The following is a 26,399-nucleotide window of genomic DNA, read 5'->3' as shown; positions in this document are numbered from 1 at the left end:
ACATCATTCCCTTCCCTTTCCGCCTCAACAACTCCTTGTTACAGGTCTCTGTTCCTTCAGAATATTTCCTCCTCTCCCATGATCCTCTTTCCGTTGCCTTCCTTTCTTCCACAGACCTCCAGCAATGTTCCTCCCTTACTCCGACCTCTCGTCTCTGTGCTGCCCACCTTTTCGCTATCTTCCCTAGCAGTGCTACACCCTGTGAGTCTGCTCTAGTTCGCAACCATTCCATCTACTCGGCCTGTTCTTTTGTCCCAGCTCCTGACCTCCCGGTCCACCTTGCTCACCTCAACCATGTCCAGTATTTCTTCTTTGCTGTTCCCATCTCTGTCACAATCATGTGTCCTGGTTCTTCCGTTTGCTCCGTCCCCGCTAGTGGTCTCTACAAAGCCCCTGACTATTGTACCATCAAATCGGAGTCCGTCATCACTTATGCCACTCGCTATCACCAAGCTGTTCGTACACACTCCTATGACATCTTTCAACCAATCGACATGCCTTCAACCCTACCATCTGCCAACATTACCATCACCTCCCCTCACTTGCGCATGCTCACCTTCCTCAGTGCCAGTGATTTCATTATGGATCAATTTTCTCTGGCCTTCAGCCGTTCATGGGTTCATCCAACAGTTGTGTTTCCCTCTGTGGTTATCGCTTTCATAGGTTTTCTACTCATCATCTGTGCAGTGCATTGTTGTGTCAGAAAAATGGACTGTCGACTCCAGGAAATCAGAGTCGCTACAGGCATAGTACGCCCTACACACGACGTAGAAACTCCCCATACTTAGTGCCCTCGCATTCCGTGACTACCATTGCCATCTAACAATTAACCAAACTGTGAACAGCACTCTCCCTACTAGAAAATGATGGTATTTCTTTCATGCATTACTCAGTGACAGTGTATCCTACAGAAAATCCACAAAAAAAAAAAAAAATGAAGGAAGAACAACACTAGAACTCTCATATCTACTCCTTGTTTATCATGTATCAAACTATTATTGTGTAATTCCCATTATGTTTATATATACCTTCGACCCTTACTGGATTTGTACCTGTTATTCCTTGTATATCTTATATGTATATATCCTTCTAATTCCCTCCCCTCAACATGGCCATGTCTCCCCTACTGCCCCTGTATCATACTTATCCCTTGTACAAACCTCCCCGGTCCTGCCTTACTACTATCATCACCCACCATTTCACTCCTGGTGTCAGGAGACACCATCTCAGCTACCCGGGGGAGTAGTGTACCCCCTCCACAATATGTCTACCCCCGATGTATATATGTCCCCCCCCAATGCATACATGCCCCCACTAAATTTGCTAGGTCAGCATTCTTTCCCACGCCTGAAGACGGCGTTATTGCATCAGTTCTTAGCAGACAGCCGACACGGGCAGACTGTTTTACTGTGAGCTTGTAATAAACACCTTATCTAGCTGTTTGTACACGGAGTTTCTATCACCAAAGTATTGCAAGTTACAGCCCTGTCCCCCGCCATTTCACTGCCCTGCTCCCAAATCACCCCCCCCTCTCTCATATACCTCTCCACCCCATCCCTTCATCTCATCCTCGGCCTCCCCCTCCCTCTTCCCCCCTCCACCTCGCTCACATACACTCTCTTCGTCAGTCTTTCACCTTCCATCCTCGCCACATGGCCAAACCACCTTAGTGTGTTCCTCATAACACTTCCTATCACATCCACATCCACACCACAACGGTCTTTATATCCTCATTCGTCAGCCTGTCTCTCCATGTGATTCCACAGGCTCCTCTTAAATAACTCATTTCCACTGCTCTCACTCTTGACTTGTGTCCTTCCAACAACGTCCAAGCTTCACATCCATACGTCATAAAGACTTTGTAGTTAATTGTAGAGAAGTATATGTTAGACTTGTGGTCGAGCGGCTTTTATATCTTGTAGTAGTTTCCCCACCAGATGTCATGTAGTGACGGGAGAGGTAAAGAATAGTATGGGACTATCTTTATTTGTCTTGGAAATATTAAACAGGTATAATAGTATAAGTCCTGGGTAGCTACCTCCCTGTCTCGCTATCTCTCTCTCTCTCTCTGTTCTCAAGCTAATCTCCGTCTCGACCTCTCTATAGGGTCGCTTGTCTCCTTCTAAACTCTCTTTCCTCACATCTCGTGTAGTAGGGTGTGTGTGTCACGTATCTTCCTCGTGGCAACAGAACTTTCTCACGAGAGGACTGCTGACAGCTAACTGAATCATCTTACTGGCCGCTGTCGTCAGCTTCCCCCCGTGTAAGCGTTTAGCGCTGCTCGCTTCTCGCAAACACAACACCTTCTCATCGTTTGACTTCCTGCTTCTATCTGTCTCTCTATCTATCTATTTATCTATCTATTTATTATGTAGTCCTATATTTGCTCGGCCGCGCGAAAATGACGTACCATCGACATTTAATAGTTATAATATATTAATACATACTACATACACATTATAATGAACTTATAAGCTAATTAAGTGAAATACATAATATTGTAAAGTAACATAATTGTATGAATATTGTATACATATATTATGCATAGTGATTATTCAGTAATATTACATTTTAAATAAGTTGAATACATATTGGAATAAATGCATTAAAGTAAATTATTTAACTGTAATACAGTATGTACTTGGGTTATTATAGTGAATTGCATACATGCAAGAATAAAAATAGTTTAAAGTTAAGAATATTGTAAGAGTTACTAATATTTCATTTAAAGATAATGGTACTGGTCTGCCATATATGGGTCATTCTTCTTTGTGTTATTATTATTATTATTATTTTTTTTTTTTTTTTTTTTTTATATATATAATTAATACTATATACAAAATATATACACTTCATTCAGGGTGGTTAACTGTGATGTTAACTCTCCCCCTACTAAACAATGACTCCAAATTAGCAATTCTTGCATGCATTCTGTGCATGGCCAACAGCAATACTGCAACAACAATGCAGATAATTATGAAGACAGAAGGTGCTTGGCTATACACATAATATGGGTTGAACATACTCAAACTCAAATCTTCCCAGGGCTTCATTGTTTCATTGATCAGCTGCATAGTTTCAAACTTAGGTGAAGTCAGCTTAATACTTGTGCTCATGTTTAAGTCCATATCAGGCAGTGGGTGGAAATGTTTGTGTGTATGATTGAGGATGGCGTAGTGATTGATGGTGGAAAAAGTAGACATGGATGGTGTAAATACCGCACAGTAGTCTGGTGCTATGTATAATCCTGAGGCTGATGTATGAGATGGTGGTATATCTGGACAGACTATGTAAACTGATGTGTTATGAGGGAAATAAAAAAACTGCGAGTGTCCAATGCGTTGATGGTGTACAAGTTTATCTGGAGCAAAAGTGAAGTTGCAATGATGATGAATATTGTTATTGCTGATGATAGCCATTTCACAAGGGACCGTATCAGTAGGCTGAAACGTGAAAATGTACGCAGGACAAAGATGAACAGCATGTAAGGATGTGCGGCACTTTCGCTCAATCGTTGACTCACTTGCGAAAGTGACAGTGTCTCGTCTCTTGGAGACCATGATGAGTTCGGTGTCTGTGTTGATGTTGATGATGACTAAAGTGTTGTTGTTTCTATAGGGGAAGGGGTGTATTTGGTATACTGTGAACAGGTCTTCCGTGATGAATGGTACATGAACTATCACTGATGTTGGTGTTAGTGTTGCTTCCAAGTACGGGTAATATTGCATAAATTCCCTACTGCGGAACAATGGCTTCAATTTATGTGTATGTATGCCTTGACTAACTATCTGACGTAGCTCATGAACTGGGAGTAAGTCATTTGTGATCTTGCCATCACCAGCATTCGAAATTCCTTGCATAAGTGCCCTGAAATGATCTCTAGTGTTCTCTAATTGTAGTAGAATCGTGTCAATATGTTCTGTGATGATGGAGAAGTGCTGGAAAAGGGTAACGTTACCCTCCAAGTTATTTATTTTATCTATACTCTCGAGAGCTACGTTTTCTGCTTGTTTCAGATTTTTCACAATTGTTTTCATTGCTGAGTTCTGTCCTGTGATGAATTTATCTTGGTATGTTAGTACCTGAGCTATCTTATTAAATTTTTTGTTTATTTCTTTAAGGTCATCCTCTGTAGCCAATCCAAAGATGTTCCCAAGAATTGCGCCGCCCAGATCGAACAAACCGCGCTTTTGGCGAGTACGTGTGATGTTGTTCCTGTCGCTCAGCACCTCTGTTCCAGAAGATGGGAGATCTTGGATCATGACGAGCATAGTTGACTTCGCCTGTTCTAGTTTCCATTTCGCTAACTTCACCATTTCATCCACTTCCTTGGTGATATGTGATTGTGAAACATAATTCCCTATCTTGAAGTCCAGAGTTCGCATCGGCGTCGCAAGTCTTTCTATATAAGTAGGTAAGTCATACAAGTAATCTAGACTTATTTCAGTACTCATGACATCCTTGACGATTGTAGTCGTGGCCGTTGGAGCTATGAGGCATCCTTGTCGTACTATATGCTTGGGGTCTAGGTGCGCATATACTCTTACTATGTATAGGAGAATCCATAGCATAAGTCCCTTCATCGTAACCTACCGAAAAAAAAAAAAATCTATTAATTTCCTATAAAGCTGTGGTTGATGATAGTGATGATGTGCGTTACGGTTGGCTGTTATTTCATTTATAGAAGGAGTTTAAATCGATATTTAATTCTCGTAAATGATGTACTGTAGATTTCATTGGAATAGTTGCACCTATGTTCGATTGTTTGGTATATGACCTTAATTTCTTTTTGTAATCATTGTTGTGTTCTTGCTTGGTTTCTTGAGGTACGTTCACCTGTTCGGTTGTATCCGAGGCTGAATAATTATGTGATAATTCCCTTGAAACTCGTTTTAAATGGTCAATATGAACTTGTTTTTCCTCGCCACTTGAAAGTGACTTAATTAAAACTTTGTTTGCCTTTATGTTAATTACTCTGTATGGGCCCTCAAATTTAGGGGATAATTTATTGTCTCTCGTATGAATGACTCCGTAAACAATGTCTCCTAAGCTGATAGGTGAATCTTTTGCCTTTTTGTTAAATGCCTCCGTCATTTCTTCCTTGGACATCGTTAATTGTTTTTGCACTCTTTTGTGAATGTCCTGGAATTCACGTAAACGGAATTTAGAGTAATCATCGTAATTGTATATAGGCATGCTGTCACCTTCTAGGAGCTCATATGGTAATTTTTTATCTGTGCCATATATAATGAAATGTGGTGTGTCACCAATGGATTTATTTATAGACCCATTAATGGAGGCCTCTACTCTGGGAATCCAATCATCCCAGCTTACATAATTTTCACTGAGAATGTGTCGTAGCACATCTAATACCTTTTTATTTTGTCTCTCTACCAACCCATTCGATGCTGGGTGATAGGCCAAAACGTTAACCTTTTTAATGTTGTATTGTTTACATATTTCTTGTAAGATCTCAGAATTAAATTCTCCTCCATTATCACTTATTAGTACCTTAGGGGTAGTAAAGCGACATATTACATTATCTGTTATTGCCTTTGCTACTGTCTCTGCTGTCTTATCTTTAATTGGAGCTAAAATGACATAACGGGAAAAATGATCCGTTGCTACGAATAAGTATAGGTTATTATTGTATGATAATGGCATCTTGAGTAAATCAACAGCGACAACGTCCCATGGCTGATGTGGTACTGGGTAATTACCCATCGGTGCAGGTGTGATTGGGTATCCTTTGTGTTTCGCACATGATTCGCATCTGTCTATATGATTGTGTATATCTCTTCGTAATGAAGGCCAGTAATATAATAGCTGGGCTTGGTTGAATGTCTTATCCTTTCCAGGGTGTCCTGCATGTGGGCTGTCGTGTATCATTCGTAATACTTGGGGTATCATGTCATTAGGTACTACCAACTGGTTAGTATTTCTTTGGCGTTTTGGTTGTTTAGAGTTAATTTTGTATAATGTATTATTGACCATTGTGAATTGTTCAAGTGGGACATGCAGTTTGGGTAATTGTATGTCATCTCCACTTTCTAACTTGTATATTACTTTTGACCATACTGGGTCAAGTCTTTGTGCCTTTGCGATATCCTCGTGGTTTGGGATATTTCCTTTGAGATCTAACGCCGCGACTTGAATTGTGTTCGGGTTCCTAGATAATGCGTCAGCTACTATATTCATTTTACCTTGTATATAATGTATTTGTACATTGTAGTTTTCAACTGTACATTTCCATCTTGCTCTCCTCCCAGAAAGGAGTTTTTCTTTAAACATACCCACCAGTGGTTTATGGTCGGTGAATAAGTGGATTTCGTAACCATATACCAAATCTCGAAACTTTTGTAATGCAAAAATCACTGCAAGTGCCTCTAAGTCTGTAGTGCTATAATTTTTTCTGCACCTCTTGTTTGTCTGCTGGCAAATGCAATTGGTTGATTCTTTCCTCTTTTATCTTCCTGCATCAGTACAGCCCCTAATCCTTTAACTGATGCGTCTGTACAAATAAGAAATGATTTCGTGTAATCTGGATATGCTAAACAAGGTGCATTCGTTAGTTTAATTTTTAGATTGTTAAATGCCCTTTTTTGTTCTTCTTCCCATTGGAATACAGCATCTTTTTTGAGTAGTTGGAATAGAGGGAAGGCTATATGAGAGAACTGTGGTACGAAAAGACCTATAGTACCCAGCCAGACCTAAAAATTGTCTAACTTCGTCAGTCGTAGTGGGTTCAGGAAAATCTCTCACTGCCTGTATTTTGTCATCAGTGGTGTGAATACCATCAGAGCTTAATTTGTGGCCTAAGAAATTTATTTCCTTAAAGCAAAATTTGCATTTAGAAAGTTTAATTTTTAATCCAGCATCACTAAGCTTTTGTAAGAGTAAGTCTAATTTCCTGAGATGATCCTTAATATTCTTCGTTGCGATAATAATATCGTCAAGATAAACAAATATTCCTTGTCCTAAAATTCCGGACAATACGTAATTCATAAGACGCTGGAACGTACCAGGGGCTGTCCTCAGTCCCATTGGCATTCTTGTATATTGATAATGGCCTCTGTTTGTTGAAAAGGCAGTGTATTTACGTGACTCCTGAGATACCGGAATCTGATAGTATCCGTTTAGGAGATCGATGGTCGAGAATATATTATTCTCAGGACCAATATTCTGTAGCACATCACTTAGCAATGGCATGGGAAATCTGTCTGGGATGGTGTGATTATTTAGTTTACGGTAATCTACTACCGCACGCATTTCTCCATTTCTCTTGGGCACAAAGAAAAGGGGAGCGTTCCACGGAGAAACTGAAGGCTCAATAATTCCAAGCTTTAACATTTCATCGACATACTGATTAGCAAGTGTACGTTGGGAGTGTGGTATGCGATAAGCTGGTACGAAAATTGGTGGTGTTTCTGGGTGCACATTAATCATGTGATTAATCAAGTTAGTACACCCTAATCGTTCTCCGGGCAAGGCTACGGTGTCCCTGTGTGTTTCCAGCAGGGTTAACAAATCATTTTCTTCGTCAAATTCACCTGAGTGAATTAAATTCTCTTTTATTCTTTCTCTATCCGTAGATTTTATCTCACTTGTTACTCCACCAATATTTATTTCCTTCACAGGGGCGAAACATTTTTCAATATTAACTATGCAAGTTCCCTTCTTCAACTGAACTTCCCCATTCATGTGATTAATAATGAATATCTGAGTTAGCCCTTCGTCGTTCGTATGACATAATGCGTTTTCTACTGACAATCCTTTTACTTTACATAATTCTTCTAAGACAAGAACAGTACTATTCCGTAATTTGCTCTTTATGGTAACCTTCATGTATGAATTAGGTGGTATAACCAAATCATTAGTGAGATGGGATGGAAAAATTGATAAATCAGTACTGTTAGCTGGGTCACTAATTCTGGAGGATGGGGTTGCTGGTGTAAGTGGATCTATACACTCATCTGTTTGTGTATGTTTGTTTAAGCCTTTAATATTACCAATTCTTTTTGGCTCTCTTCTACCAATCGGTGAGGGCTCTGAAAGTATTTCCTCTATAAATTCATTATCAAAGTCTATTCCATTCATTTGTGGGAGTATAGTTATGTTCTCAGTTCTCATGGATCTTAAGCCCAGTAACATATGAGCTTTAATTGCTAAGTTTTCAACGATATAGAACAATGCAGAGAATGGTCTTGTAGTTTCTGTGAAACTGAGATTTAATCTTATCATACCTTTTACTGTAATCTCTTGACCATCTACTGTGTTTAATTCTAAATCAGCTTCATCCAAAAAAGTTACTTTCTTTTTATTTTTAAGAATTCTATTTAGTTCTTCATGTGTTATTAAGTTCACTGGAGAGCCTGTATCTAAAAATAAGGAAACGTTTTGATCCTCACATACAGCTGGTATCAAGATACACTCATTTCCCAACATGCCTCCTATGTGAAGTTTAACCTTGTTCTTTTTTATGTTTGTTCGTTTTTTGTCATGACTTGGTCTTCCCCCGATTTGAACATAGACACAATTTTTTCTACTGTTTTGCAATCACTAGTCCAGTGCCCTTGGTATCTATGATGCCTACAGTAAGGACCAAACCCTTGTGTCTTTTGATTATCCTCTTTTGCCTTGATAAAGCATTCATACCTTGTGTGTCCTGGTTTTGCACAGTAATGACACAGAATGGACCTATCCCTTGACTGTGACCTACGAGGTGATTTCCCATAAAAAGTGTTGTTTATAGCGCGAGACCTACTCGGGCTGCGCGAAAACTTATGAAACTGCCTGTAGGAAGGCGTGTGGGAACGAGGTCTAGGCGTCTTTGCTTGTTTGGGCTGCCTCATTTCAGGTCGCGATCGATTTTGTTCTCTGTTTGGGGTCGGTGTTGATGTTTTCACAGCTGATACTGTCTCAGGTACCCTGATTCTACCAGAATGTGCATGTGTGTCGACCACACCTGCTTTACTGCACTGCATCTCTACCTCGTTCATTAAGTCTAGTAAGCACATTCCAGGGATGTACGCGATTGTTTTGGCGATCTTAAGGGTTCTATCAGGTAATTTACACAAGGCAGCTACATAACCAATGATGTCCACGACGAGGTCTGGGGACATCTTTCCATCATCTGTTATCCACTTAGAATTCTCCAGAGTAGCTAATAGGGTTCTCTTGATTGTGGAGACATCAGCAGTTATTTCACTGAGCACATGGTTTGTAGTGTGCTCCCTTACAAGATCTACAATTTTATGTAATTCTGGAATTATACCTGGCAAGAAGTTCATACCTCCAGAAAATTTCTTCAGAAATTCAGTTTTAAATTCATCATATGTCCTAGCACGATGTAGCTTATCGGAGCGCAATAAATTGCTTGCTGGACATCTTTCCTGGCTTATGCAAGATGAAAAAATAGCAATTTTCTCTTGTTCATCTAGTATATGGCGCTTGATGAACATTTGTTCGCACTGACTGATTAATGAAATGACATCAATGCGATCCTTGTCTGTGCCAGAGAATTTTGGGGCAGTCTTATCCTCGTGATACACAAAAACGTGAGGTGTGGTTTTTAGATCAGCAGTATTTGTTTCTTGATTCATCTTTAATGATTGCCCTGTTAATTCAACTTGTACGAGTTTATCGTTATGTGAGGGAATGGTAGAATATGTATGACCGGACCGGTGAACCCTGTTAAGTATATTGGCATACGTATTTAAGGCAGCTGCGAAGTCGATACTCTCAACATCTGAAGGGGTTTCCCACTCATCATCCGAAACTCCCGTATTTGTTTCCTTATCTATAACGTGTGGTGTGGGTTGTACAATGGGTGGGCTGTCTCTTAATTGTGAGTCTGATGTTGTGGCAATTTGTGTGTCATCTGGTATTAACGTGGGTGGTTGCGAAAATATTCCTGTCATTAAGATATGATGTTATGAAATATGCCTCTTGTTTATTTATGTCCTAGCAAACTAGATGATTAAATAAGTTGAATATAGCTAATTTTAGCACTGAGAAGAAATGAGCAAGTATAATTTTACCCACTTGATACAGATCGTAGAGGTGTGTCGATACCAAAGTCGATCTCGGAAGAAAATACAGGTTTGATTGAAGATCTCTTGATAATTCTAGTGGTGTGTTGATGGACGATATTACTCAGGAAACTCCATGGCCTGGTATTTGTAGTGGTTAACGGCTGTCCCAGGCAAACCTCAACATAGAACGTCGAATTTCCAACTTAACTGTGAAAATAAGTGAATATGAGTAGGAGCTATGTGAATAATGAGTAATGAGTAGTGGGTGAGAAGTGCCTGGTGTCCGTCACACGTTGCTTGGCATGGCAGACTCGCGTTGTGATGTCATCTCAGCACATGGTGACGTCGGCTTCCCACACTGGTAGCTGTGGTGAGTGAATGAGTAGCGATGAGTAACTTGAGTGAAGACGAGTGAGTAAGATGAGTTGTAAATCGTGTCTCACTCTTCGTTTGTTTGTTCCCTTTATTCTATGTGGAAGTTTTCTCTGTCCTTTTCTCTAGTGATTTATTCGTAGAGTTGTTAATTGTAGTTGATTGTAGATGGCTGTAGTTGATTGTAGATGGCTGTAGACTTTGTAGAACTGAAGCTAACCTTGTAGTCTCGGTTGCTTTTGTAGAAATTTGCTTTTTAATTCGGAGACGATGTCCGCAGATTTGCTGGTTTGTCGTTAAGCTACTTGCAAGGCGTCGAGTGATCTCTTGACCTCTGCATCAGCGTAATGATCTGGGAGACGGAGGGGGCAGGAGCTGATATTGTTGGTTGTTGTCAATCTTGATATTTTGTAGGAATTTAATGTTGATTCGTAGACGAGGTTCGTATACGTTCGCTGCTACCAAATGTCATAAAGACTTTGTAGTTAATTGTAGAGAAGTATATGTTAGACTTGTGGTCGAGCGGCTTTTATATCTTGTAGTAGTTTCCCCACCAGATGTCATGTAGTGACGGGAGAGGTAAAGAATAGTATGGGACTATCTTTATTTGTCTTGGAAATATTAAACAGGTATAATAGTATAAGTCCTGGGTAGCTACCTCCCTGTCTCGCTATCTCTCTCTCTCTCTCTGTTCTCAAGCTAATCTCCGTCTCGACCTCTCTATAGGGTCGCTTGTCTCCTTCTAAACTCTCTTTCCTCACATCTCGTGTAGTAGGGTGTGTGTGTCACGTATCTTCCTCGTGGCAACAGAACTTTCTCACGAGAGGACTGCTGACAGCTAACTGAATCATCTTACTGGCCGCTGTCGTCAGCTTCCCCCCGTGTAAGCGTTTAGCGCTGCTCGCTTCTCGCAAACACAACACCTTCTCATCGTTTGACTTCCTGCTTCTATCTGTCTCTCTATCTATCTATTTATCTATCTATTTATTATGTAGTCCTATACTCTCACTCTTGACTTGTGTCCTTCCAACAACGTCCAAGCTTCACATCCATACGTTAGAGTAGTAGCTTTTTCACTTCCATGCTCACTTCCCTGTTTCTTATCATTGCCCTCAAAGAACCAGCAACCTTTCTTCCCTGCTGTACCCTTTCAAGCACTTCACCCTCCAAACCTCCATCCTTACTCATCACACTACCCAAGTACTTAAACGTACTCACATTTTCCAATTCCTCACCATCCAACCTCGCTGTACATTCATTGACTTCACCTCTCTCAAAGACCATCACTTTACTCTTCCCTACATTCACCTTTAGATTCCGTTTCTTATACACTCTCCCAAACTCATCCACCAAGCCTTGCAGCTCCCCTTCGTCTTCACTCAACAACACAGTATCATCTGCAAACAACGGTACAGGGAGTTTCCAAACACTATCCTCTCTCACCAGGGCCACTCCAACATCCACTACCCTACCTTATACCTCTTTTATTACCCCATCCATGTACAGATTGAACAACCACTTAAACATGACACATCCCTGTTTCAACCCAACTTTCAAAGAGAAAAATTCACTTAGTTCACCATCCACACGCACTGCAGCCTTCGCATCATCGTACATACTCTTCACAGCATTCAACAACTTCCCATCTACTCCATATATTCTTAACACTTTCCACAATCCTTGTCTATCCACCCTGTCATATGCTTTCTCCAAAACCATGAAAGCCGCATACAACTTCTTTCCCTTCTCTAGAAACTTTTCCACTAAAGATCTAAGAATGAATATCTGATCTACACAACCTCTTCCCTTCCTAAAGCCTCCCTGTTCTTCTCCAACTAATTTCTCTGTTCTTTCTCTAACTCTGTCAATAAGTATCCTACCATACACTTTTCCTATTATACTAAGAAGACAAATGCCCCTATGATTACCACACACTTCTTTTTCCCTTTTTCCTTTGTACAAGGGAATAATTATACCTGACTTCCAATCCTCCGGGACTCTACCTTCCTCCCAGGCCAATCTGCACATCTTCCACATCCATTCTACTACTATCTCTCCCACATGCTTCAGCATTTCACCACACACTTCATCAATTCATGCGGCTTTCCCCTATTTAACTTTCTTCATTGCTTCTACAACTTCTATCCTACTGATTTCTTCCTGTCTTCTCACCTCCCTCCTTCTCCCAGCCATTCCCCAGCCACTTATACTCGCATTACTTCCATCCTCTATGTTCAACAGTTCCTTAAAGTGTTCTCTCCATCTTCTCACTTTTTCTCCCTTCTCCACTAGTAATCTACCATTTTTATTTTTCACTCCCCTGTTAACTTCACTTCCACCCTGTCTTACTCTTTTCACCTCTTTCCAGAACATTTTCTTACAGTCCCTCCACTTTACACTCAAATTCCTTCCAAATTCCTCATCCACTCTCTTCTTACTCTCTCTTATTAATCTTTTCACCTCTCTCTTTCTTTCTACATATAACTCTCTCTTCCGCCTCTCAACTTCTTCCATGCCCCTATTTCTCATCCATTCATTGTATGCTTTCTTCTTTTGTGCCACAGCTTGTCTCACCTCTTCAGTCCACCGCGCTGTTTCTTGCACCCCCCTCCGTCTTCTCTTCCTTCCACACACCACATCACATGCTGCACATATTTCTTCTGTAAATATCCTACACACACCTTCCACGTCTCCCAGCTGCTCCAATTCATATTTGCCCAATCTTTCCTCCACTTCTCTCTTATACTCTGCCTTTTTCTCATCCTCTTGTAACCTTTCCACTCTCCTTGCAACTACTCCTTCCTCTCGTCTTTCCCTTCTTCTATTCCTCCATCTTACTTGAATCCTAATTCTGGCCACCACCAAGCAGTGGTCAGAAAGTCCACTTCCCCAACCTCTATAAGCTCTTGCATCCATTACACATCTTCGCATCCTTTCATCCACACACACATAATCAATCATTGCCTTCCTTTCATTCAGTTCACCACCCACCCTTCTCATCACTCGCCATGTATACCTGTGGATCATTTTATGCCTGAAGAGGGTATTGGCTATCACCAACCCCCTCCCAGCACAAATGTCCACTAACGCACTCCCATTCTCATCTATCTCAGCAGGCACACCCCACTCACCAACTATTCCATCCACCTTCACATTCCCAACTTTACCATTCATATCACCAATCAAAAACACTCTCTCATTCATTCCAAACTTTTCCATGGACACTTCTACATTTGTCAAGAACTCATCCCTCACTCTTCTAGCACGATCTTGCGTTGGCGCATACACACACACAATCGCCCACATTTGTATTCCAACTTTCAACTTTACCCACACAATCCTTGACCCAACTGATCCATGCTGTCTTATGCTCTTCTTCCATCTTTTACTCACAACTATACATACTCCTTCCTTTGCCCTCTCATTCTCACCTACTCCTGCACATATACCCCATCCATACTCCCATTCTCTCACACTTTCTCCTCACCATTTTGTTTCAGTTATTCCACATACATCCACTTTCGCACCCTCAAGCACCTGGACAATCTCTCTCTCTTTCACCTCATCATTCGCTTCTCTTACATTCTATGTAGCCATTACTAAGTCCTATGTCCGGTCCTGGGTTGTCATCGTTTTGTCAGTCCTTGTCCGAGGCTTCTTCTTTGTTTTTTTAGATAGTTGTTTTCCGGGGAGGGGCACTAACCCTCCGCCAACCCTTTTAGTCACCTTTTACGACAAGCAGGGATACTGGGGGAGTATTCTTGAAAAAAACCCGTACCCCAAGGGGAAAATTCCACCTGAGTCAAAGTGGGAAACTGTTTCTTACTTCCAAAGTGAGTCAAAGTGAGAATTTCCATCATAATTTCAAAGTGAATCGAAGTAGGCAATCTCAAAGCAAATCAGAATATTCCATCATGAGTCATGGAGCTGCACCCTTAAAAAAATAGACAATTCAAGACACAATCAAAGTGTGAGTCATTTGTACACAGTTTGGTCATAGTATACATTTTCAACATGAGTCAATGTGTGCAATACAGATGGTGGTAGACGAGCTCATACTATTATTACTCCTCTTTCATGTGTTGGAGCCTGAGGGTGGACAAGTATTTTCCAGTCCTAAAGAAAATGATGGTGGTTCAACAGCCTGTTTCCAGTGGTAATAGTATATGACTGCAAAGCCTTCAGCCACACCTTATCATTTGGTCATATACTCACATATCCTATCCATCCAGCTTTGTCTTGATTCATCACGCGTGTTACCATGAAATACCAAGTCGAAGATGAATGGGTCTGATAAGTAAATGTTAGAAGAATGGTCTCGTTGTGCATACAACACAAATCACAGTGATCTTCCTTGTTGAGATAAGGTCAGCTCAACAAACATCCGTAGTGGCCATTGAGTTGCATTTTATTATTTTCTGTACAAACGTAATATGTCTCAGAATCTCCTCCCGTGTCATATTATATTACTATTTTGATATGACCTACTCTCTGTTACTTTCTTTACTGCAGAATTAACGCTGCACTTGAAGCGCAGTGGATGTTCGAATGTGTGTGGTGATGTATAAGAGGGATGAAAAGATTTTTACAGCAATTTATCAATATATATTAGTTCTTTATTGCATATTAACTTATTATACTTCCATTGCAATGAACGTATGAATGTGTGGGGTGGTGCCTGTTTGCAGTGGGGTTCTGCTGTATCAGTTTCCTACCGCAGTCAGACCACTATAGTCGTCTTCATTTACACAATACACCCTATTAAACTTTCCTTGCAGTGAAGGTGTGGAGGTATGTGGTGTTACCGTACTTTACTGTTATTTTTCATTAAGTTATATACACCAGATTCTCTTCACACTTCCCTTTCAGTGAAGGTGTGGGTGTGTGTGGTGGTGTCTGTGTGTGGTGGGGTCCTGCTTTACCATGTCTTCTACCGCATTCAAGCCACCATCTCCTCCTCCGGTCTCCTGGATTCCCACGCCTCCATGCGCATCCTGGCTTCCTTTCTCAGCCAGTCCCTCTATCAGTACCTCTGGCTGTCTACGGGCAGGGTGAGCATGAGTCTCACAACATTTTCATAATCGAATGCTTTTATTTTGCACTGTATATTATTCAGGGTGTAGTCTCTCTCTCTCTCTCTCTCTCTCTCTCTCTCTTACACACACACACACACACACACACACACACACACACACACACACTGTCACGGGGTTTTTAAAATATCACGGTAATTTTGAAATAAATAGTTAAATATTATTTAAATTGATAATAATATTCAATAATATTGAAGAGCAGAGACAATGGTTGTCTTGCTACATCAAGCAACGATTACTTTACGTTGGCTTAGCACGATTCTCTGAGAACGAGAATTTATAAACTTTCTCAACAGTACACAGCAGAGACTAATTACTCACAATTGCTGAATTACTGTACTGTTAGCCTCTGGAGAAAGTTACATCACCCCTGACAATAAATAACTAATACTAATAATAATAACATCAGGTTCTTGCTGATGCATTAACTCCTGGCACAACGGATTTTAAGTTAATACAACAAGACTGGTCTAAGTACCAGTTATGAAAGCAAACGTTTATGCAAGCTAGGAGCTGTATGGAAAATAAGCTTAATTATGGAGAAATGAAACAAGATTTTTACTCTACATTAAGCTCAAGAAATAGAACTGTTAAATTTATTAATCACAAAAATAAATTCAACATTACATTTCAAATCAAATCAATGAGACGCACTCACTCACTCTCACAAAAGCTAAATACTTACGCCTAGGAAAAAAACACCTTAACTAAGCTCTTAAAACTAGGAAATACACAAAAGAAATACCAGTCGATGAATACTATGTATCACCCGAGGAGTGGGAGGACTTGATACTGTCTCAGTGGAGCCTGGGTGCTAGCGACCTCTCACACTTCTTGGAGCACAGGACCTTTTCTCCGTCACAGCAAACACAAGACTGAATTCAAATACATTGAATGGGCAGGACGCAAGGCGTGGCTAACGGTTGAGGGAAGCAGAGGCAAACGATAAAGAAATAATTGTATCGCTCAGTAGCGCACTTAGTGACGTGCATTAAATCGGTCACTTTTTGAAAACGGTGACGAATTATTTGAAAAGTATACCCCGAAATGGAGAGAGAAACGGTTAACTGAGCGATACACAGTGAGTTTTCCACTAATAGTTCGTGGCTTCTCACAAAAAGGAAATGTCGCGAATTGATTCGTGACATTACGCCCCATGAAAATTAAATCTTTCTTCCTTCAGAAGAAAGATTTCAATATACATACATATAAATCCTAACTCAGTCACACTAGATTCACACTGTGGTGTGTGTGCTATCCTGCTACAGGAGAAAATCGCAGTCGCCAGTGAGTGAAAAAAACCTCGTATTTACGTTAATAGAAGCAAGCTTGAGGGAAAAACTCCGTGACGACGGTGAAAATCCTGTACTCAGGTCAAACTGAGCGAAAATTCGCTACATTTACACTGACAACTAATTGTTGTGTAGCGTGGTGTATGTAATACACGGTGTAGGTGTGACAGTTGTAGTGTAACTGTACCTACGTGTAAAATGACACAGTAAATAATATATGGCAACGACGAAGGCAGAGGAGAAGAGGCGGCAGCGTGCGGCAGACGATCGCTGGTCCGCACAGCAACTGCTACACCCATTGCTGAACCTGCAAAACCAATTGAGGTGGAGCATCAAAAGTGTCAATGAGACAAAATTCTTATTAAGTTACAATTACTCACTCTGGCTAGCAGTCAGTACATGCTATGAAAAGTACACTCGAGGTCGCCATTAATTTTAGCACACGATTATGGTAGGCAAGTTGAGAATCCCTGTGCAAACTCGGGTCTTCCATAGCCTCGAACTGCACACGGGTCCTCAACCTGTGCCTCAACCTACAGTACTTATATTAATATCGGAGAGCTGAGAAACCTTGTGCAAACTTGGGTCTTCCATAGCCTCAAGTCGCCTCTGCAGAGTTCTCACTTCCCCCTTAACCTACAGTACTTATATTAGTATCGGGGAGCTGAGAATCCTTGTGCAAACTTGGGTCTTCCATAGCCTCAAGTCGCCTCTGCGGAGTTCTCTCTCGAACTTCCCCCTTAACCTACAATACTTATATTAGTATCGGGGAGCTGAGAATCCTTGTGCAAACTTGGGTCTTCCATAGCCTCAAGTCGCCTCTGCGGAGTTCTCTCTCGAACTTCCCCCTTAACCTATAATACTTATATTAGTATCGGGAAGCTGAGAATCCTTGTGCAAACTTGGGTCTTCCATAGCCTCAAGTCGCCTCTGCGGAGTTCTCTCTCGAACTTCCCCCTTAACCTACAGTACTTCTATTAGTACCGGAAAGCTGAGAATCCTTGTGCAAACTTGGGTCTTCCATAGCCTCAAGTCGCCTCTCAACTTTCCCCTTAACTTAAGGTACATAATATGCATGTACAGGCCCTGGACATACTGTGTCCTGTGGGGCCAATGGGCGAGACATCAGGTCTGCACCCACTTCACCACTACCCTGTCTCTCAACTGACTCAGAGATTACAGGTGTGGTTATGAACGGCACAGGAAGGACATGTCCCTGATCAGTGGTGATACTTTGGCACACACTGCAGGAACGGACAAAACTGTCTATGTCTCGTCCCATCCCTGGCCAGAAAAAGTCAGCTCGGATACGGCCCTGGGTCTTCCTTTTGCCCAGGTGACCTCCTGAGGCTGGACAATGACCCCATTGTAACACTGCTGGGCGGTACTTGGCGGGAACGACAAACTGCAGTCGAACCTCGCCCTCGGGTGTTTGTGACTCACGGTAGAGCCGTCCTTGTTTGCGAAGGAACTTGGCTCGACCTCCCGTGAATACTTAATCACTCGACCCTTTTGTTTATTCCGCACGGCAGCAAGTGTCGGGTCAGAATGTTGTTCTTGTACAACAAGTTGACTGCACATCAGATCTTGCGGCGATTCAATGATCACTGGGGTGACACAGTCTGGAGCCTCAGTCATGGCTCGTGTTACCGCAGCAGCCGAAGTCTGAGTAGCGTCATCATCGGAGCAACTATCCTTGACTCCTTGAATATTGCCTACTATTAAGTCAAATAGAGGCTCTGGCATGACAACTGCAAGTGTCGTACCAGTATAAAATGGAGATGCCACCTGGATACATGCCTCAGGGAACAATCTCACTGATCCATCAATAAGCTTTGCATGGATCTGTCGACCTGTATACTGCTCAGGCCGAACTAAACTCTGCTTAACAGAGCAACCTGAGGAACCATTGTCTCTCAGGACCTTCACAGGAATGCCTTCCACAAACCCTGGCTGAACAAGGAAGGTACTGTCACCTGTGGGAGGGCCTGTGGAGGAAGCAGCTAGCCACTCATGAGGCTGCTGAATTGATGTGGCAAACATTGTGCCTTGAGGGTTATATACTTGAGAAGATGGAACATTGGCCATCTGTGGAGGGGGTTCACTGTCACTGTGGGACTAGTGAACTGTGGGGAAGTACCCACACTGGTAGGGACGTGACCACCGTGCTGCTGCTGAGGAATGAAGGGCTGCATTTGCTTCCTGCCTCTTTTGAGCTGGTGGTGAAAAAGTTTGTCCCGACGGACGGTTGCGTGCATGATACTGATCCTGGTTGGGGTGCTTGTTGTACCGATACCAAACAGGTTTCTGAGTTTTTTGCCCCTGGTCCTTCCACTGCGGTTTTGGACCTTGGCCATTATTCTGAGAATGACCTTGTTGCTGGGATTCAGTCTGAGACTGCTTCCCAGACTTATCAGTATCTTTTCTGCTCCAGGTGTTTTGCTTACGAGCTTGATACCCGTATGCAGTAAAGAATGCGTCAGCCTTCTCTGCCATTTGGCTGGCATCTTTCACCTGGCAGATCTTAAGCTGTGCTATGAGCTCAGCAGGCCACGACCTCTCTAGCTGTGTACGCAGCATAAGGTCAATTATCCCCTCACGCGTGGAAGGAGTTTCATCTTTTTCCATCCACTCATTTAAGTAAGCTGTGAGACGATCAAGGAACTGAACAGCTGTCTCCTTGTCTTGGAGACGAGCTCGCATGAACTGAACTTTGGCGTCGTCTACTGTGAGACCATACGCCTTAATGAGTGCAGCTTTCATCATCTCATATGTGAGATTGTCTCCACGAATTCTGTGGAGAATATCGAGGGCAGGGCCCTCAAATAAACTAAGAAACTGAAGCCGCTTAGCTGCCTCATCCAGTTGATATAAGTCTGCCATGTCCTCAAAACGAGCTATGTACGGCTCGATTCGCTCGCTTTCCTTGTATGAAGGAAGCTTGATGCGTGGGGTCGCCAGGACATGTGCAGGAAGAACGCTCGTGGAGCTTGGACCAACTGCACCAGACGTGTCTGAAGCCAAGGAATCTTGCTTGAGCTTCATCATTTCAAGTTCATGTTTTTCTCGTGCCTCACGTTCGGCACGTTCATGTTCTCGTTCTCGCTCGCGTTGTTCACGCTCGTATTCGCGCTGTTCTCGCTCTTTTTCTAACTCGAGCTCGCGTTGTTCACGCTCGTATTCGCGCTGTTCTCGCTCGCATTCGCGCTGAATCCTACGCTCTTCACGAGCATCTTTCTCACGTTCTTGCTCGTAATTGAACCGTGAGAGAACGTAACTCTGTATTTTCTCTGGGTCTGTGAGACCCATATCTTTGGCTTCCTGTACAAATACAGCGGTAGCCATGGCGCTAATTTATTAAGCAACCCGAAATAAAGTACTGACTGCTTAGCGACGAATACTAATAAACAAAAGTAAAGAGTACAGACACAAGCTAGTGGTGACCAGTCTTATCCAGTTAACTGGCAAAGAATAAATCAAAAATGTAAATGACTGGGAAGACTCAATAATAAACACAATGGTACGGCGACTTCCCAGAAGCGAATAAAATTGTCTGGCGTTACCAAAAATAAACTAGAGTTAAGTACTCTATTGATTAATAAAGCAAAATTCACTTGCTAAATTAAGGGTAAACACCAGTAAGCTTGTGCCTATAAACTTTAATTATAAATACCTAAATATGAATGAGTGAGCACTATCTCGTGAATAGCTTTAGAGCTAGGAGTTAATATCCTGGAATGAGGTCGCCAATTGTCACGGGGTTTTTAAAATATCACGGTAATTTTGAAATAAATAGTTAAATATTATTTAAATTGATAATAATATTCAATAATATTGAAGAGCAGAGACAATGGTTGTCTTGCTACATCAAGCAACGATTACTTTACGTTGGCTTAGCACGATTCTCTGAGAACGAGAATTTATAAACTTTCTCAACAGTACACAGCAGAGACTAATTACTCACAATTGCTGAATTACTGTACTGTTAGCCTCTGGAGAAAGTTACATCACCCCTGACAATAAATAACTAATACTAATAATAATAACATCAGGTTCTTGCTGATGCATTAACTCCTGGCACAACGGATTTTAAGTTAATACAACAAGACTGGTCTAAGTACCAGTTATGAAAGCAAACGTTTATGCAAGCTAGGAGCTGTATGGAAAATAAGCTTAATTATGGAGAAATGAAACAAGATTTTTACTCTACATTAAGCTCAAGAAATAGAACTGTTAAATTTATTAATCACAAAAATAAATTCAACATTACATTTCAAATCAAATCAATGAGACGCACTCACTCACTCTCACAAAAGCTAAATACTTACGCCTAGGAAAAAAACACCTTAACTAAGCTCTTAAAACTAGGAAATACACAAAAGAAATACCAGTCGATGAATACTATGTATCACCCGAGGAGTGGGAGGACTTGATACTGTCTCAGTGGAGCCTGGGTGCTAGCGACCTCTCACACTTCTTGGAGCACAGGACCTTTTCTCCGTCACAGCAAACACAAGACTGAATTCAAATACATTGAATGGGCAGGACGCAAGGCGTGGCTAACGGTTGAGGGAAGCAGAGGCAAACGATAAAGAAATAATTGTATCGCTCAGTAGCGCACTTAGTGACGTGCATTAAATCGGTCACTTTTTGAAAACGGTGACGAATTATTTGAAAAGTATACCCCGAAATGGAGAGAGAAACGGTTAACTGAGCGATACACAGTGAGTTTTCCACTAATAGTTCGTGGCTTCTCACAAAAAGGAAATGTCGCGAATTGATTCGTGACACACACATCAAAGGCATACTCTAAAAGTCACTTTAAAAACTGTGGCCACACCTGGGTGCTAAGGTAGCCTATTTATTAATGTAATCCTTTTTCTAATTAAATAATGGAATACTCACTTTATTTCACTAGCGCTTCATTGAACCTTTCATTTTAACTATTTGGAAATATTACGCTGATATTTGTTAACATAATCTATGATATTTGTATCAGTGATTGAATGATTATTATAAAATGGTCATTCACGAGTCTGACAGTCATATAAAAGTACCATTATAATTTGTTATTCATTTAAAATGTCATGATGTTACAATGTCACTCAGGACGTTCCTAATCTAACTTCATGTTTATACATCGATTTGGTGGCATGTAAACAATGCAAAAGACAAATACAGAAAAAAAAAAAAAAGAGAATTGGTAATGAATGTTAATAGCATCAGTTTGAAAGAAGTGTAGCGGTTCCCATCTTTCCCCAGGTGTTTCTCGGGTTCTGGTTTCTGTACGCCTTCTTGGTGACGACTCACTACAAGACCTCCCTCACCAGCACGTTAGCAGTGCCCTTCATTCCCCCACCGCTAGACACACTCCAGCAGCTCCTTGGGTCCAACCTGAAGTATGGTGTGGATGAAGCTAAGGTATGTATTTGCCAAATAGACCTAGACTTGTATGTATTTGAGGCACAGGATGAAGAGCTATGAAATAGTTTATTATTTTATTCTCTTTCATTAAAAATATAACATAATATACTCTCCCAGTCATTCTGTTGATATTATTTGGCACAAACTTATATTTTTAGAAAATCAGCATCACCAGAGAACCAAAATGCAGGTGGAAAAAGTCACTCATGCCCAGTTTCATCAAAGGCAGTTGTCTTAATGCAATGTGTATATGTATGTGTGTGTGTGTGTGTGTGTGTGTGTGTGTGTGTGTGTGTGTGTGTGTGTGTGCGTGTGTGTCCTGAGGAGTCAGAAAGTAATTTGATAGTAAACTTATCTCATTTGCGTTCTTAATTTTCAGAATGCAACACATATCCTAACCGCCAAGAAGGACCTAACGAGTAAAATCAGCCTTATAGCGGCATGTTCTCTATGATAAAAACTTGTCAGCATATTCCACCTTTCTTCCCATTACGGCTCGGAACACCACCTCTCCACATCCCGCATCCCAAAGTATCAAAAGATGGACAGGGACGTGCCATATTGCAGCGACAAGAGCACCATATAATTGACTAACATTAAATTCTTTTTTAATACATCCTTTAGATTCAAGCTACCTGCAATTCCACCTTCCCTGGTGCAGGAAAGGGATGCCATCAATATGTGGTATCTGTAGCCGGATGGTGAAGTTGTCCCATCAGTCAGACATTCCTTAATTCCTTGCCTATCATATGAAAGGCGGAAGGCGTGATGCAGAAGAGGGGCAGCTTCAGCCTACAGTCCACTGGGTTCACTTTCAAATGAACCTAGGGCTAAAATAACACCACCACGACCTCCCCTACAACATATTATTCTCATCATTATTTTATTCTTTTCCCTATCATATCATTGTATTCAGACCTTGCAATGAATATGGTGGTGGTTACATAATATTATACACAGCTCTAACTTCATCTACTCTTTTTGCAATCAGGGAGCAGCATACCAGCTCTTCTCTACATCCCGCATCCCACTGTACCAAAGGCTGCGGAGGGACATGCAATTGAACAATAATAAAAACAGCATGCGCATGGTGGTGGAGGGCACTTACTCTTATATCAAGTACCGTAGCTTTCTCGTGCTTCAGATGTTGATGCACAACAGCAACCCCAGGAGAAAGACTGATTTACATCTGGCCAAGGAGGAGTTCTTTCCAACCGGATACACGTGGTTTTTGCCTAAAGTAAGCGACAGTAGAAGAAACGTGAGTCAGTTTTAGCATTCTCTGCCAGCTAATATCAGATTAATTTCTCTGCTTAGGCAAAGACATAAAAACTTGAGATGAAATACACAGTATAGTCCATAAATTCTACAGTGCTTTAAGTATGGAACTAACAGACTGTAAAAACACATAGAGAGGAACCTGTTGTTGGATTTCGATCATTTAAAAACACTGGCTATGGAGAGTAATAAGCTACCAGGTTTGGAAAACAATGATAGGGTTAAGCCAGCCTCTTCCTGGTACAGTAGTCAGTGAAATTATTGGGAATAATAGTGACAGTGGAGTCGTGTAAAGAACCACTTATATGGCATCATTAATTCAACTTTTCTAACATAGTAACCATTTACAGCCACATGTCACCCAGAGGTGACGGTTTGAGTAGTTTTCAAATGTTGAATAATAAGGGAATCCTAAGTTTCGCAACTATGAGCCGATAAGCAAAGGGCGTTATGCTTAGCAACCCCACCCCACCAGATACAAGGTGCAAATATCCTGCACTCTGAAGGATTAGCACCCGCACTCCTAAAAGCGAGTGTGGGTGTTATATTTTGATCGGTGTGTGTGTGTGTGTGTGTGTGTGTGTGTGTGTGTGTGTGTGTGTGTGTGTGTGTGTGTGTGAATAACTGAGTGTTTTTATCTGATTTGACAAACCATGATGAAAGTTTTGAGGGTCAGACAATGGGTCAAAGGTCAGGGTCATAGAGAAAAGCTAAATTGTGACCAAGCAAAGCAAGTTTTTGTCCAGTTTACACCAAACGTGGGGGAAGGACTGAGGGTAAGGGAAGAGAGAATGAATTCAGTTTTTATATTAATCAGTCAAGGCCAAGGTTAAATGACAAGATCGAAGTTCGACCCATGTGTCTTTGTGTGAACAAAATAACTAAAACAGTGTTGGTCTCATTTCGACCGAACCTGGTGGGTGGGTTGAGGATCAGACGAGTTGTTTTATATTTTTTAGGACAGTAGGGTTAAAGGTCAAGGTTTCATGGCAAGGTTAACTTAAACCGAATTTTGAGGAATGTTTAGGCGAAAGGCAAGGACACAGAGCTTCCATCTTGAGAACAATTTGTCAAAGGGTCAAGGCCTCAGAGAAAAGGCAAATGTCATAGTTACAGGACCATGTCAACTCTGTCAGTTTAGAACTGCCTTGGGCCAAATTTCATGACATAATTAAGGGTCAGGTAGGAAAGAAATTATTCGACTTTTACAACAATCAGTCGAAGATAAAGGTCACAGGCAAAGTCAAATGTTCGGCCCTCAGGCTAATTGGTGGGCACGAGTGTTGTGCTCTCCATGTGCTCCTTTTTGTTTCTTATGCGTCCTTATTGTCTATCATCTGTAAACTAATATTCTGCTTTTGTATTTATAAATCTGACTTATTACTGTATTTTGTGATGGAGTGTGTGTTGGCTGAGAGATGAGGAGATGAGAGGTTGCTTGATGTGAGTGCTTTTTAGTGGGAGGCAGGAGGGATACCGCACCGTTCTTGGTTGTGGCTGGTTAAGACTGTGAGGTGGTTTTGACAGCAGCTGGAAGGAAGCGAGGAAGAAAGAAGTGGTATGTGAGTTATCATTAAAAATTTTAGGTGGTCATGGTTGGCGCACGGGACTCTATGACGTATGAATACACATTTTAAACTCTGTAAAAGCCCACAGAAATTGTGTACTGCGTTACATCCTTCTGGTTATTTTGCTGTTTGGTTCAGGGTGCACCTTATCTGAAGAACTTCAACGCGGTGATGTGGCGGTGTGTGGAGGCTGGCTTAATCAACAAGTGGCTATATGACCTGTACGCCGTTTATGTGAAGGAATACCAGGACCAGAAGTCATCACAGGAGCAGGAGGACACAGCCGTTGAGAAGGACACCAGGCTTGTAAGGTTTAGATGAGAGAGAGAGAGAGAGAGAGAGAGAGAGAGATTTGAGAATTAATCTCACTATAATGTGGGTTGTTATCTTCATATTATTTCTGGCTACTTAGATACTATTTTACTCAACTGAGAAAATTTTCCGCCAGACAAAGGTTTGACTACAACTATATCTTATCGTTAAAATAATCACTATACTTGCTCCAGCTAATATGGCATTAGATCCATATTCTCAATTAACATGTGCACTAACTGGCACCGTAATTGTCGTGCTGTTTACAGAATAGTGACCTACGTCATACAGTAAGTTCATAATTATGTATTCGTAAATATTGCAACTTGGATGATATCAGAATAAGAATGACTGCCGTTAAGCTTGTGGCTCGGAGTATTGTGTAGCTGTGAACTGATGCCTTAAACAACTTTGTATTTTTTGATTCCTTAGTGTTTCCTTTTCTTTACATGGTGTCTCTTCTCTTCTTGTCCAGGTTGTGTTCACCTTGAATCACCTGCAGGGAGCTTTCTTCTTGTTCTTCCTCGGCCACGGGTGCGGGCTGTTGCTGTTGTTTCTGGAGCTGCTGTTGGCCCCACACACCTCATCGCCCTGAAAATATTTAATGTATAATGCCTCCAGTGAAATGAACTTCTTATTGTATTCTCTCTCTCTCTCTCTCTCTCTCTCTCTCTCTCTCTCTCTCTCTCTCTCTCTCTCTCTCTCTCTCTCTCTCTCTCTCTCTCTCTCTCTCTCGGCGATTAAAATCAAGTTTCAAGATTGATTTACTGGAGGGGTTTGATTCAACTTTCATTAAATTCTTCGCTACTGGTACGCACTAATCAGCATTGTATATCTATCCATCTATCTATCTATCTATCTATTGCCAGACGCCACAATCCCGTAAGGGGTGGCCATTTGAGTTAATTGTTTTATGGGGAGGGGCACTAACCCCCCACCAACCCACTTGACACGTAGGGAGCAGCGTTGTAAATGGTTTCTTGGCTTACAGGAAATCATTTGGCTTGTCATTCAGTGTAAAGCCAC

The 26,399-nt window shown here is 41.4% G+C and overlaps 1 protein-coding gene across 2 annotated transcripts; it reads left to right on the top strand.

Annotated features, from left to right (window-relative positions):
* Window positions 1–23,319: 23,319 nt before the first annotated feature.
* On the top strand, window positions 23,320–25,999 carry LOC145401765 (uncharacterized). Of its 2 annotated transcripts, none has more exons than XM_080273943.1 (3): window positions 23,320–23,455; window positions 25,200–25,367; window positions 25,849–25,999. In XM_080273943.1, the coding sequence occupies exons 1-3, from the start codon at window positions 23,360–23,362 to the stop codon at window positions 25,966–25,968; spliced, it is 384 nt and encodes a 127-aa protein (XP_080130069.1). In that variant the 5' UTR covers window positions 23,320–23,359; the 3' UTR covers window positions 25,969–25,999. The 2 variants fall into 2 exon arrangements, with proteins under 2 accessions (XP_080130069.1, XP_080130070.1); XM_080273944.1 differs by having other exon boundaries at window positions 25,200–25,372; window positions 25,849–25,918.
* The last annotated feature ends 400 nt before the right edge of the window (window positions 26,000–26,399 follow it).

This window comes from Coenobita brevimanus, chromosome 56 (assembly GCF_032717465.1).
Source record: "Coenobita brevimanus isolate Jiangsu-jjx chromosome 56, ASM3271746v2, whole genome shotgun sequence".
NCBI lineage: Eukaryota > Metazoa > Arthropoda > Malacostraca > Decapoda > Coenobitidae > Coenobita > Coenobita brevimanus.
Note: the sequence above shows the minus strand (reverse complement) of the source record. Positions and strands in the feature narration are given on the sequence as shown.

Excerpts from the sequence above, each read along its gene's own strand:
- LOC145401765 (XM_080273943.1), top strand. The coding sequence starts at position 23,360 with ATGTTGATGCACAACAGCAACCCCAGGAGAAAGACTGATTTACATCTG. Across the intron at positions 23,456-25,199 it reads ACACGTGGTTTTTGCCTAAA|GGTGCACCTTATCTGAAGAA; the intron begins GTAAGCGACAGT and ends TGTTTGGTTCAG. Across the intron at positions 25,368-25,848 it reads TTGAGAAGGACACCAGGCTT|GTTGTGTTCACCTTGAATCA; the intron begins GTAAGGTTTAGA and ends CTTCTTGTCCAG.